Source organism: Perca fluviatilis, chromosome 22, assembly GCF_010015445.1.
Source record: "Perca fluviatilis chromosome 22, GENO_Pfluv_1.0, whole genome shotgun sequence".
NCBI classification, from domain to species: Eukaryota; Metazoa; Chordata; class Actinopteri; order Perciformes; family Percidae; genus Perca; species Perca fluviatilis.
This window is the reverse complement of record NC_053133.1, coordinates 25,559,582-25,574,204: the sequence shown is the minus strand read 5'-3', so window position 1 is coordinate 25,574,204 and position 14,623 is coordinate 25,559,582. Positions and strand designations below refer to the sequence as shown.

Here is a 14,623-nt window from a genome sequence, read left to right as displayed (position 1 = left end):
GGACTTGATATATTAAATAAACGTATTATTTTATTATTATCTTAGCCTTACTTAATATGGTGGAGAATATTTATGTTTAGTTTATTTATTTTTATTTATCGTTTAATTATTTGAAAAAACATTAAAAAGTTTTTTTGAGTACTGTACATATTAGATATTCGGACTCATACTCCATACCAGTTGGGGGCGGTAATGCGCAAAATCGTTGTTTGCCAACCGTCATAGAAGAATGTCTTGGCAGGCGCATGCGCAAACCGGCGGAGCGAATCAGCGGTGACTTGCTAAGGTTCTCGTAGCGTCCAGTTTAGATTTGTGCTTTTCGCTGACTGTCGTACACAGTTACTGTTTAACCGTGAGTCGTTTCTACCGAGCGGGATTAACGTGACCGAGGCGTGAAGGAATATGCCCAAAAATAAAGGTAAGAGCCTGGTGGAGACGTGTGTTTCAGTGTTGTTAATTGTCTGTCGAGCCCGCCGTAAAGGCACACGCAGTGAAAACGTGACACCGAACAGCTAACGCGAGTTAGCAACACGAACGAGTCCTTTTAACAGCTGCCATCGGTGTCTCCGTGTAACGTACTCCCCAAACAACCATTCTGCTTAGGTAAAAGTTAAGATAGTTTAGTTAATTAAAAGTTGTCCATAATTTATAAGTTGTAATAGCTACAATACTTGGCACTTTAATCCCATTGATAGCTGACACAGCTAACTAGCTAGCTAGCTAGTTGCTAGGTAAACCCCACCCGGTGTGGCCCGTGACGTCCGAGACTTGTATTTATTAAATTATATTTTTCTAAAAGTATCCTCTGGTGCTGTATATCTAGTGAAGATTGCGTGGAACTATTAATATTGGTTGAACTAATAATCTATATGGTATGGAAACCCGTTTCCGACAATGTGATGGGGAAAAAGATAAGTAGCTAGTAAGTAACGTGAAGTTGTTACAATTAGTTAGTATCTCTATATCTATATCTATATTACACATATTGAGCAACTTTCTCAAAATAATGACTTGGTATCTAACTAACTCTTTATTTTGACCTTTTTTTTAATCACATTGACAGAAATGGGCTTCCATAATATTGAAAGATGAATGTTGACTAGAAGAGATAATTTCCCATCTGTTTTCACATATTAAAGAACACCAGAATTAATATAATATAAAAGTAAACAAAGTATGTCCTTTAAGCGTTCGTACAGAGTGCAGATTGACTGTGCAAAATGGAGGCTATTATAGTTGCATGCACAAAAAGATATATATTGCTAGTTATCAAAGCTGTAGAGAATGTAAATGTGAGTGCAGTTTACAGTTAGAGTCCAGAGGTACATAAGCAGCCTCCCAGTCCACTGATGTCCATTTAGCAACGTTTGGGGGAAGTAAAAAGTACAATATTTGTTTCCCTCTGAATTGTGGTGGAGTGGAAGTAGAAAATGACATGAAGCGAGAAAGTAAACTACAAGTACCTAAAATGTGTACTTAAGTACAGTACTAGAGTAAATGTACTGTTCACATGCCGGTTATCTGTGGAGCAAGTGTGTCAACTGAGACTTAACTGGAACCGAGAGCTAACTGATAAACACCGTTATCTCAGTGAATAGAATCCATAAAACATATGAATGGACAACTTGAACTGATATCTTCCTGTCTGTGGTTATAGGAAAAGGAGGAAAGAATCGGCGACGTGGAAAGAATGAGAATGAGTCCGAGAAGAGAGAGCTGGTGTTCAAAGAGGACGGACAGGGTGAGTAAAGTTACACCAAAGGCAGTCAACTACAAATCCATCTTTTCACTGCAGGATGTGTGCTTAGTAAGGGTTTGAATATTCACTCGTCTCACGATTCATTTCAATTACGATTATCCCGATGCACCACCTCCTCAATTTTTTATATATATATAAACTCCTTTTCATTGCATCTGCTCTTAAAAAAAGACACTTCCTAAATGTAGTGGAGTCTGAACACAGCAGACAAAAGGCAAAAAAAAGCAGCGGCCGGCAAATCAACAAGCAATATCAGTAGGCAATAATCGATTATGGTCTGTCACTGCATCGATGCATTGATTCAATGATTAATTTCCACGCCTCTAGTGCTTAGTTATAGTTCTTGAAAGCTACATCCAGGACACACAATAACCCTGTTTGCTTTTGGTCTGAAAATGTCAACTTGGTGTTTACTTTAGTAACTAAAGTCACCATATTGTATTCCTGCTGTTATTAGATAAATAATTCTGGTCGGTAATTTACATTGATTAAAAACTGTGACAAGCAAGCCAACTTTTGCATCGGAGTAGAGCCAAAACACTCAGTCAGTCATCAGATAACAATTTTGATAATTGTTTAATAATTTAATCTTCCATTAGGGCTGCCCTCTCCTTAGTCGATTAGTCAACTAATCAGTCGTTAATTCTTAGTTGACTAAGATTTTTTTACTCGATTAGTCTCGACTTATTTCCAAGAAACATATGAGCACATCTCTGGTAAACACAAGATTTAAAGTGGTGCTTTTGCATGATTGTTTGTGGAGAAACTCAGTTTTACTGATCTGTCGATTAAATAAACTAATCAATCGGTCGACAAAATCAAATGAGTGTTAGTCGACTAAGAATTTCTTTAATCGAGGACGGCTCTAGATTCCAGCGTCTCATATGTTCTGCTTTTCTTATATTACTGTAAACTGAGTATCTTTTGGGTTTGGACGGATGGTCGCACAAAACGAGCAATTTGATAATGGTTTGTTTCAGTCATTCATCAAACAAGAATGCTAAACATTTTCTTCTCCGTCCAGTGTAGAGCTGCAGCAATTATAGAATGATGGTATTGTTAATTTTCTATTACAGCAGCAGTGTGTAGCGTTGAAAACAAATCGCAAGATTATAGGAAGAGTTTGCGGTTTCTAAGACCCTAAAAAAAATCTGATGAATAATAAAACACAATCTGCAGATTCAGTTACGTACCACAAAGTGTAAATAACTGACTCAGCAGTGCTGTTTTAAAGTGAAGGATTGACAAGCCTCAGACATTGTTACAGAGAGCCTTCTCACTAGACGGTAGCATCAGCCTGCAGTGAGAAGTGTTCAGAACTTCGCCTGCAGTGCTCCAGCTGCCAAAATCCCTTTTAGGCATTAAAGTAAACCCAGTGTGTGGAGGAGGCTTTGCTGGTGTAAGGAAAACCTTTAAGTAGTGAAGGCAAAGTTTACTTAATGCACACAGACTGAGTGATTTATATAAAAAGTTATAAATGTTGTGATAACCACAGAATCTTCTTAGAATATTTCTATTATGTGTCACATTTTCTGCTAAAACTCATCTTAATTTGATGTACATCATAATGGAGGATAAATATTTCAGACATTTAAGAAGAAATCTAAGAATTTGTTTGTGTAATTTAATTTAGTCAACACAATTGGGCTTTTTTTTCAGGGAGCAGCACCGAATTCATGTGAAAAGAAGTTAGTTAAGACCAGGATTATGCTGTTTTCCACATTTTCCACCAGTTTTTTTGTTGTTGCAAAAGCTCTGGTGTTCTTTCTCTGTTGGCCTTTTTATTCTGTACAACTTCAACAGTAGAACCTTCTTATTCAGACAACATGGACAATGAGGCCTCTTCTGTTTCCGTCCCTCAGCTCTTTCTGCCTTCAACTTATCTCTTTTTATGTGAAATTATATTTCCAGACTTGCAGGAAAATTTGGTCACACACTGTGGCTTTGGCCTATAAATCCAAAAGGTGTTTTATCAAGTTATAATTTATTCTCATAAACTAGATGTTTTCCCACAGGAAATTGGTTAGGGGAGGTGGTGAGAGCTGCACATAAATGTAGATACTAGAATAGTTTTAACACTCGCCTTAACTCTTTAAAATGTCACCTTTGCTGTGTGATTTAACGCCACTTCGCATGTTGCCCAAATCTTATAATATATATCATACAAATGTTAGAATTGTAGCAGAGTTAATGTGTTTATTTCAAGTGAGGCAAGACACCTATTATTATATGGGGGAAACGTATAAATAATACATTTTTTATTTCATATCTCTCTCTCTGTAAGGACCTCCACACGATGTCTTGGTATCTGACTGTATCAGCACCTGGTTCATGTAAATGTCCCGATCCCTGTCTTTCTATCTCCTTGGTTTAACAGTCGTTTGCTCTCTTGTGTCTTCCAGAATATGCTCAGGTGATTAAAATGCTGGGGAACGGACGTCTGGAGGCCATGTGCTTTGACGGAACCAAGCGGCTTTGCCACATCAGAGGAAAACTCCGGAAAAAGGTAGGAATGTCCTGACTGTCCCCTCGCACCTTCCCCCCCCTTAACCAGCCCACACAGGAAACCTCATAACGCGATGCTGAGTCTGCGTGTTCTCAATGGTCAGTCAGCCACCGTTCATGCGGCAGCATGGACTCAGTTGACCGCGTGTGTGAGGGTCACAAAGTGCAGCGTGTTGCTGTATGACGAGGGGTAATCTCTGCTCAAAGTCAAAGTCAAGTTTATTTCATCCATAAAAATGGAAATTACAGTGCTCACACCCGCCTAATACAATACAATAAATACAATACAAAATTTATAAAAATGTACGTTTAAAGTGCTTGTTGTGCTGTCTGATAGCCTGAGGTATAAAAGAGAGAGCATACCGCTTAGTTCGTGTCACGGGAGGCCTTAGCCTACCACTACGTTCTATAACTCTACCAGTCAGATTATCATGAAGAGGGTGACCCGGTTCCCTCGTTAGTTTCTGTGTCATTTTTGCCAGACGGTCTTCATATACTTGATCCACTGTATTTAACTCTCCTACCATTTTTCCAGCCCTTTTAGTCACTCTATCAATCCTGGCCTTCTCGGTTATCCCAGCATCCCCCCCCCCAACCCACCACACAGTAGCTCCAAACACTACATATAACTGACATAAAAAACATTCTCACCACATCTGTATTCACCTTAAAGGACTGCAACTTCCTCATACAGTATACCCGTGGACTTAATTTTTTCATCAGTAAGTCAACATGATCTGTCCATGTTAGCCTATCATTAAAAACAATGCCCAAATACTTGTATGTGTTCACTCTGTTTGGTTTCCCTCTAGGTTTGGATTAACACGTCGGACATCATCCTGGTCGGACTGAGAGATTACCAGGTATGTTGGTCGCTCACACAGGGCACAGAACAGACTGTTCACCCCTTTTGCATTTAACATTTTAAGGGTTTTTGTGCTCTGAAATGGAAGAAGGAATAGTTACTGGCAAACGTCTGACATTATCAATCAGTTTAACAAAAAGCTAATCCTATTGCATGTAAAGGAACAAGGCAACTCGGCTATTTTAGATATTTTTTTGACACAGCGTTGCAAATAAAAAGGTCCTGTTCTTGTGGACTCATGTTTAGTTAAGATCTGAACTTTTTAAAAGCAAGTACAAAGGGGCGATTTGGTCTTGTTTTTACCAGTTAATGTCTAAAATCAAGAAAAAGCACATGCTAGATGATAAATGCTAGGTGCAGGACAGAAGAATGTGTATAAGACTGAGAAACCGAGTCTGCAGACTAGATAATGCTCCCATGAAATGTATATTTTTCTAATTGCCACCAAGATCTGAAGAAGAGCAGGACGCTCAAAACAATTTATTAAATGTATTTTTTATTGGAGCATTGTGCGGACTATTTATTTCTCAGACTTAATCTCTGTAATCAAACCATTTGTCTTTTCTTTCATCCTGTCATGATTATTGTAACTGTATCAAGCATTCGGTAAAACACTAGTTTTTTTTTAAGTTTTTCAGCTGCTCGGCTTTTAACCGAAACTAAGAGACCAGATACTTCTAGATCACAATTTAAAATGATATGAATACAATCGCAAGGTATTCCATTATGAAAACTTATTAAAGCTCTTCTTACTAGGGCTGTGTATTGGCAAGAATCTGGCAATACGATACGCATCACGATACATGGGTCACGATTCAATATATTGCAATATATTTTGTTACTGGGTGTAAAGCGATATATTATCGTATAATTTTAGAAAAACTAATATTTAAAAAAAAAAAAACATGATGTGCATAAAAGTCAAAGAAGTTTACTTTAGGTAAACAATTCACTACACAGAAAATCAAACTGCCAGTTTGGGATTGTGGTTCCCAGGTTCTTAGTGAGCTAATGTGTATATGCTAAAGTAGGCCAAAGTTCAGCCATAGCTACATTGTTAGCTTCTAGCAAAAAGTCAGGGACTGATAGGCAAGGACACTAGTGGTGCGTCTCAGCATAGGCATCTAGCGGTAGGGGGTTCAAACACAACATAAACATGAGCCACTGTCTTGCATGAATATTTTTGCACGTAAACTCAAAAATTAAATAATAAATCAATATTGCAAAAAAAAAAAATTTGCGATACTCAAGTGTAGCGATGTTTTTCTTACACCCCTACTTCTCACAGTTCCCTGCAAGTCTAGATTTACTACAAAGGGTGACCGTTCTTCTGCTGTCTGTTCACAATTCGCGCCGATACATCAGCATTGTCCATTAAATGTCAGCTAAAAGCACTCCTTTTTGAATGGGCGTTTAATTGTGTTGATTACTGTATCTTGCTATATATATTAAGCGATATCATTGTATCTATAGCTGTATATTTACACAGTTTTTCACTTGTCATCTTCACTTGATCCTTCTATGTCATTAGGTGTCATTTATTTACCTCTTATCATTAAAACACTCAAACATTGTAACCCTAAACACTGCAATACCACAACTTCTGTTTCAGGACAACAAAGCTGATGTCATCCTCAAGTACAACGCAGACGAGGCTCGCAGTTTGAAAGCGTACGGAGAGCTGCCAGAGCACGGTGAGTTAAACCAACGCCACGGCTGCTGGATGCAAAAACTGAACCTAACTGTAGGGAAACAAGTCCAGGAACGTTCCCGTTAAGGAAGGCTGAAACTGGGTTAATTACAACGGTTTACCTCTAAAGGTGCGGACATACTCGCGCTGCACGGACTTTTATGCTCAACGTGTTGTTCGTTGCAGTACTCTTCAAAACACCAGAGGGCGTACAGACAAAATAATCTGTGAATGAGCAAGAGGGTCCTCTACTTTTGGGCAGAACTGCTTTTCTGTGAAAGCCGCAGGGATGTGGAATTTGTTGCCAGTTGTTGTTCGAGAGAGTGTTACTTTGCAACAGTTTAAAGTTAACCTCAAGAAGTGGTTGAAAGACGGTCAGATTTGTGATCATTAATACAAAACTGGTAAATTAGGGTACTGTTTAAATTGTAGGTAGCCAATAATAAAATTTAAAAAAAGTAAAACCACAAAAAACTAACAATTGTACATACTGTAAATATTGACATTTCATGTCTGTTGAGGTGATCCGTGTGTAGGTGCTGTATTTGTGTTTTATCTGTATTTTATATTGAATGAACTTATTAGCAGGAATGCTCATTATCCACTGTATATAACTGCTGTCACTTTGCCTCTGCCCAGGGACTACAGATGAAAATTAGCTTGTAGCTATCTCTGGTCTGTGCAACACATTTGTTGTGCAATGTCCCTGTCAAATAAATAAAATAAAAAAATAAAAAAAAGAAGTAGTAGAGGAGAAGAAACCGGAAGTTAAGGAAAGCAGGCTGCCTGGCAACAGCAGTAAACGCATCCGTGTTAAAACACAGACGTACCGCGAAACATGACGTTTATTTACTCTAATCATTAACGTGACTGTTTATCTCCGAATCAAAATGACTGTCTGCCTGTAACACTGGAGAACAGTCTTTACATGAAGCCGTTTTTAGCTTCGATAAAACCATCATGTTTTTTCCACACTCTCCCGCTGAGTGTTTCTTCTTTTCCCAGAATGCCGTCTCTCTCTAAACTAGGGTTGGCTACCGTTTGGATTTTTACGATTCCGATGCCGAACCGGTACTTTTTAAAACGATTCCGATTCCTAAACCGATTCTTGAAAAATGAAAATCACTATATTAACGTTTTTAAAATACTTAAATATATAATAAGTAAACCTAAGTCACCTAACTCATAACTACAATAATTTAACAAATAACAGTTACACTATTAACAAGTAACAACAAAATAAATGATGTTGAGTTGGTATGACAACCAGCTTCAAGCTTTAGCAGTTCTTTTGCAGAAAAGTGACCATATTTGCCTTCTCTGGCAAGATAGGACACCTCTCCTGACTTATGGCAGGTCCTGCACAGGAGGAAACTCTCTCAGACGGTGTCCAAGAGGCCTGTACACCCAGCTATGAGTTTGAAAGGACAGACAGTTTGCCATTGAGCCGTCTATCAGCAGTGATTGTAGAGTAGAAAGGGAGAAAGAAAAGAGTCTGCCGCTGTCCGGAGCGACAGAGGGAGAATATTTCAGTTGGAACCGAAATGAGGAACCGAAATTTGCGTTCTAATCCAGGCCGAATACTACCGTTTGCGTAGGAACCGGTTCCCTAGTGGAACGGTGTTTCGGTACCCACCCCTACTCTGAACACACATTTAAGGCTGTTTGACTCCCTGTGTTCTCTACATGGAGAATAACACAGATGTTTGTACAGACGAACCTGTTCTCCCCAGCCGACGGTAGTCGTAGAGTAGTATTTTCCTTTCTAACGCTTTCCTGTCCGCCTTCTTTCTCGCAGCCAAAATCAACGAGACAGACACCTTCGGGCCCGGAGACGACGATGAGATCCAGTTTGATGACATTGGCGACGACGATGAGGACATTGATGATGTAAGCTCCTTTTCATTTTATAATGAACTTTTCCTGGGTGTCTATATTCAATCCTATTGGCAGCATGCCACCTATCCCTGTTTGCAGCCCTTCTCCTAACACAATAAAAGCTGGATAACCATCTTCAGTGATTTAAAAACTGAATGCAGCAAATGAAACTCAGATAATTTCCTTTTTTAAAGCATAAAATACAATTCTAAAAGGGCAGAATTAAAGTTATAAAACCTCTGTTTTCTCTCTTTTACAGATCTAAAGACCTGCTACTGGAGGGGGAAGGTGGGATTTTACTAGAGATGCTCCAATTGGAATATTTTGAGCCAATACACCGCACCAATTATGTTTTTTTTTTTTTTTAAGATCAGCCTATGCCAATCCAATACAGTTTATTAATATACAGTATGTTTCGATTGATTCCAGTTTGTTAACCATCAGTAGACGTCTTTGTTGTTGTTTTTTTTGAGAACTTTAAGTGCATTTCACGTAGGAGGAAGAAACAACACCAGTACTTTATAGTTTATTGTTGACATGAATGAATATGAGATGCTGCTTTAGTGCGACTGTCTCGAGTTATCACGTAGCGACTGGAGGGCGATGCAGCAGGCTGCCTGGAGACTGAATGATGACGCAGACAGTTTGCTTTCTCTGCCTTCATGCGGTTTGGATTGGAGAATTTAGGCTGATCACCAGCATCACATGTAGGGTGAATATCCAAAGCATTTGCTAGATTTTCATTTTTTTTTTTTTTTTGAACATCAACGAAATTCACAGAAGTTTTTTTTTTTTTTATCCTGTATTATCCGAAAACACTTACTGCTTAGAGGAGGCTCACGCTGATACCATGACCGCAGAATATCTCGCACTAAATGAGTCATCTTTTTAAAAAAAAAAAGTATTTATATTGATTTCACTTTATGTGGAATTTAGCAGCAAGTACAGAATCTCTGGATTCGTCAATAAAAAGATAAACCATTTTGTGTTTTCCTTTTGGCAGTCTATCATTGTAGCCTGGGAGACAGTTTATACCGTTTTAGGCAGTTTGAAAGCTGTTTATAAATGACAAAAGAGAGATGACATTTGAGTACGGCTCTTATCTTTTTGTTTACGTCATATTCCACTGACATCGTATTACAATGAACTATTTTGTTCGTTTTGGATTCAACCATGGCCTGAACGAAGGCGACCTCTCTCCTCTTGAATTTAAAAGAAGAATCAAAATGTATTTTTCTATTGTTTCCCTTATTTGTGTTTTCTGTGCGTTTTGGTGTTTTCCGTGTTCTGTTTTGGACTCTTTGCTGCTCGCTCGTTCTGTGGCTGCAACACACCGTCACGGTCTCTCTAGACCAGCGGTTCCCAAACCTTTCCTCCGCCAACACAACCTCAGTCGCTTAAAAAACAAAACAAAAAAACAACCAGATATACAGTAGTTAATGTTCCTTCTTACCCCCCTCTGGAAACTGCCCCATGTTCCCTGAGGGGGCCCAGCACCTCAGTTTGGGAACCGCTGCTCTAGACTTCATGGGGCTGGTCGCTGTTGTTGCTGTAACTCTGAATTAATACAAAATGTACTATGATGTTTGAAGGCTGGGTTTCCAATAAAGATCTTAACTCCACTGACCTGGCATAGTGATTTTTGGAGCGCTACACGCACTTCCTGTGCCGGTCTGAAGGTGGCGAAGTTGAGCTAAAGTAGAAGGACGTGTTTGATGAAGCGGCCTCTCGCCCTTCAGAGCTCCAAGTCGAGAACATCCGGGGCTGTTGGGTGTCGACGGGGCACAATATGTCTGTCCTGATACTATTTCTGTCATTAGAAAAAAATCTTTATTAGCCAACGTGTCCTTGAGCAAAGCTCCAGAGCCCCCCACCACGCTGAGCCTGATCCCTGACCTGTCTGTTGTCTGTTTCAGTGTGCTTTGACTTTCTCTTTTCACATAATGTCATTACTGCTGGATCATATGTTGTCCAGTTGTCTTTCCCAAAACGTTCACATGTTTCTGGATTCTCCCAACACGACATTGAATGCCCGTGAAGGCAAATCTTGATACAGGTTGTTGAGGTGTTCTGCATTTAATCTGGTTTAAAATCTCAATCTGCTGAGAAATTAGCCCAAAATATTAGAATACAGATCCTGCATATTTCCCGTTATGAGGCCTAATTTAATTCTATTCAATGTGAATTTGTTTTATGAAGGTTTCAAACACCAAGATTTTTTTAATTGATAAATAAAATTGGTACCAATTAATTTTGTCAACTAACTGATTAAATGACTATTTTGAAAATAATCTTAATTTATAAAGTAATTTAAGATGTCAGATAAATGAATTTTAAAAAGTACAATATTTTTGTAGTGGAGTAGAAGTGTTATAAATTAATAAAATTCAGTTTGTAGTTATTAATGGGGGGTTTGTGTGTGAGTGACCCATATTGCATGTCAACAGCAGCAGCCTGCCTGCCTCAGTTTGTTACAAGTGTGACGTAATCCGCCGCTGGGGCTCTCTTGTGCCTGGCACGTGCGCTCCGACACGAGCCAGAGGAGGGGCGCCAAATCAAGACACGTGAGAGAGGGGGGTGGAGGGGGTTAACACACCTTTATATTGTAAATATAACACCTATAAACCTTTAATAAAGGTGTTTTAATTGTAATTTTACCCGACGGCTGTTGCAGTTTTCTTCTGCCAAGCCACGTAGTTCCAGAACAGCTGGTTGCTAGGCGACGCATAACGGCGTGAGTGGTGATTTTTGGTGCATTAATATGTAAATTAGCCAACTGTGAAGCGGTTGCAGGTTTGTAGACTACCAAAATGTACCGCTGAACCGCGATGAAATTAATAAAAAAAATAAAAGATGTTCTTTTTTTATTTAAGTGACATTTACATCCACATAACATTTTAAATGTAAAGTTTTTAAGCTATGGAGAATTGAGAAAGTAGACCCGCCATTGATTGAATCTTTAAATATGGCTACAATATTGGCAGTTATACTGCTTTAAGTGAGCTTGGTGAACACGACATCATTGCTACAGCATATCAGAAGGACATTTATGCTAGCTAGCATAACCCCCCCCTCTCTCCATCTCTCCATAGGCTCCTCACTCCTAGCATCATATTTTCCTCCGTCTTTTCCCTGAGTCATTGTGTTAACACCGGCGGTCTCCTGTTTGGGTTTCGACGGCTCTCTGGATCTTGTCAGGTCCCTCTGATGAAAATATTCGACGACATTTCAAAATGACTGAAGTGGCTCCAAGCTGCACTGAGATGACAGGTGAGAAAGATATGCTCTCATTTATACATTTAGTTTATTCCCATGAAAATGTCAAGCAATGGTTGTTGTTGCTTACACACACAAACGCACACCTAGCTCATAACGTTAAGGAGACTGATAAGCCCGAGACTACCAATTTAAACGGATAAGACTGAAAGATGTATATGTGGCAATTGTTCACCACAGACCACACATGTCATGCTATGCTTTGCACTTGATATTTTATATTTTAAAGAATAACGTCAGCACTAAAATGGGAAAGGTAGGTTTTCTTTTTAGTATAACGTTATATTTAACTTATAAATGCCAGAGTATATAAATTATTGCTGCATTTCATACAGTATTCTTAAGGAAAATATGTTGGCATGTATTATCCTCTTATGGATTAAAATGTTCTTTTTTCAGCAGTTAGTAACTGACTGACTGACTGACTGACAGACTGGCTGCTATATCTTCTTCGGGATGTTCCTTAAATCAGCCATGTTCCCTCATTAATGCAGCAGCTTCTTGTCAGCTTCATATCTCACATTCCTCAACTGAAAACAGCTATGTTTTTTTGCATATGATCTCATTTTTGAATAAAGATGAAGCAGAGAAAACCCATGGGACACTCAGGACTTAGCTCAGATTTACATGTATTTGCATATCTAATAACTGTGTGTGTGTGTGTGTGTGTGTGTGTGTTGAGAGGACGTTTGCAGCCATCCCACCGTGTGTTAAGTGTGTGTGCACAGACACTTTCATAACAGCTTTAGAAATAAAATCACAACAGGAAGAAGGCTAAAGGTTACACTCAGGGGTGCTGCATCGACAGCTCACTCTGACCCCTGACCCCAAAGGCGACACGGTGACTGACAGGAGATTTATCCCATTTGGATGCCATCGACAAATGCAGGAGTCACATTCACAACTCCAGCTTTACATATTTAAGCTGTATATGCCTCTCAGGCGGCGATGCATGACTCATGTCTGAATCTTCTCTCCAAAAACACAGCGCTGGCCCCTCCTCCTGCACCGCTGATCACCAGCAGGAATGCATCTCCTGCTCGATCACCATCCAGTCGCAACAGCCTTCCAGGTAAACCTCTAATCACATTTACACCCTTTGACTTGCTGCCGTTATCTTCATAATTCAGCTATCATTTTCTTGGTTGCGGTTGAGCCGGCTAGCCAAATTTTCTTCTGTCTCCCAAGCAGGTGTAATTTAGAGTCGTCATTAAGTAACAAGACAATCGGGTCAGTAGGAATTCGACATCCTATCACATCAGATATTACCGATGTTGTTTTATTCCAGAACTCATGCACCTGTTCACACTCCCAGACCTCGTGCAGGAAAGTTCCAGTTTGTTCAGGTTGGCAGAACGTGCAATAGGGAGTAGGGATGACTTTAGAGACGTATCTCTTCTGAGGAGTCCAGTATGTCCTACGACATATGTTGAAGTGGTTCTGCTGGTGATTTGGGTTCTTTAGGGCTCAGCTCTCGCTCCCATTTCTTTACTATTGGGAGTTCTCCTACGGATATCAGCAACTATTTTGATAAACGAATAATCGGTTTGAGTCACTTTTTATTAAAAAAAGGAAAAGTTTGGGGCGCCTGGGTAGCTCACCTGGTAGAGCAGGCGCTCTACTGCTTCCACTCCGACCTGCGTCCCTTTTCTGCATGTCATTCCCCCCTCTCCCTTTCATGTCTTCACCTGTCCTCTATAAATAAAGGCTTAGAAACGCCCCAAAAAATAATCTTAAAAAAAAAAAGAAAGAAGGAAAACTTCTCTGGTCCCATCAGGGACCATGTTGGAAAAAAGTGTTTCTCGCTTTTACATGTTATCCCTTGGATCCCCTTGTTGTCTTTCTATATCCATAAATAAACCAAACCAAAACCAAAAACCCAGCTTCTTAAACGTGAACACTGATCGACATTTTTTTAACCATTTAGACATTTTCTAGACCAAACAACTAATCGAGACAATAATCGACAGATTAATCGACAATGAAAATAATCGTTTGTTGCAGACCTAAATCAAGGTGAAGAAAACACCGGCCGTAAATGGCAAAGCTGCAAGAGGGTGTTGTGTTTGAATTCCATCTGGGTCGACCTCTAATTATCCTGTCATCATTTATGATTTTTAAGCGTGATTTATGCTTCTGCGGAAGCTCTACGCAGAGCTTAAAGGTATATTGGAGGATTTTCCCGAATTTTAGAAAAGATCCGCCCTCTCCACTTTTTGAAAAAATGCACATGCGCAACACTCTACCTGCTCCCGAGACGTAACGCCTATTAAACGTGTGCACGAGAGTGCACTGTTTACAAGTTGCTGTCGGCATGGCTCATACAAGCTACTTTCCAAAAGAAGATTTGCACTTTTTCACAAATTGAGATGTTTACCGTGTCTGTGCGGTGCGTGACTTGTGCCAGGGCTAGCATCGCTAATCATAGCTTACATCAACTTTCACTAGCAGGGATTTTAAATGGATTTCTCCAAATAGCACGCCAAACTTTACCTGTTGAGTAGAAACTTGGCGACTGAGGCATCAGTGGAGAGCCCAACCTGTGCTTTTAGCGCACGCCAGCGTGTGAAACATTCTCCCAAAAACACTCCGGTCTTGTTTCTTTCTTCAGAGGCCTTTCCTCTTGTCGCATAATTCGTAGACACTCGTA

The 14,623-nt window shown here is 39.6% G+C and overlaps 1 protein-coding gene and 1 long non-coding RNA gene across 2 annotated transcripts in view; both read left to right on the top strand.

Moving 5' to 3' along the window:
• Nucleotides 1-239: 239 nt before the first annotated feature.
• eif1axb (eukaryotic translation initiation factor 1A X-linked b) lies at nt 240-10,319 on the top strand. Its single transcript, XM_039790214.1, has 7 exons — nt 240-418; nt 1,658-1,741; nt 4,162-4,265; nt 5,077-5,127; nt 6,742-6,823; nt 8,618-8,709; nt 8,957-10,319. Exons 1-7 carry the CDS (start codon nt 403-405, stop codon nt 8,960-8,962), a joined length of 435 nt encoding a protein of 144 aa, XP_039646148.1. The 5' UTR covers nt 240-402; the 3' UTR covers nt 8,963-10,319.
• Nucleotides 10,320-11,768: 1,449 nt separating this feature from the next.
• LOC120552299 overlaps nt 11,769-14,623 on the top strand; it is a 5,851-nt gene continuing 2,996 nt past the window's right edge. Inside the window, exons 1-2 of the long non-coding RNA XR_005637983.1 lie at nt 11,769-11,967; nt 12,962-13,045. This is a non-coding gene — a long non-coding RNA (uncharacterized LOC120552299). The remainder of the gene's footprint in view (nt 11,968-12,961; nt 13,046-14,623) is intronic.

Bases quoted from the DNA above. Each gene is read 5' to 3' on its own strand.
- eif1axb (XM_039790214.1), top strand. The intron at 1,742-4,161 runs GTGAGTAAAGTT...TGTGTCTTCCAG, and splicing joins GTTCAAAGAGGACGGACAGG to AATATGCTCAGGTGATTAAA. The intron at 5,128-6,741 runs GTATGTTGGTCG...CTTCTGTTTCAG, and splicing joins TCGGACTGAGAGATTACCAG to GACAACAAAGCTGATGTCAT.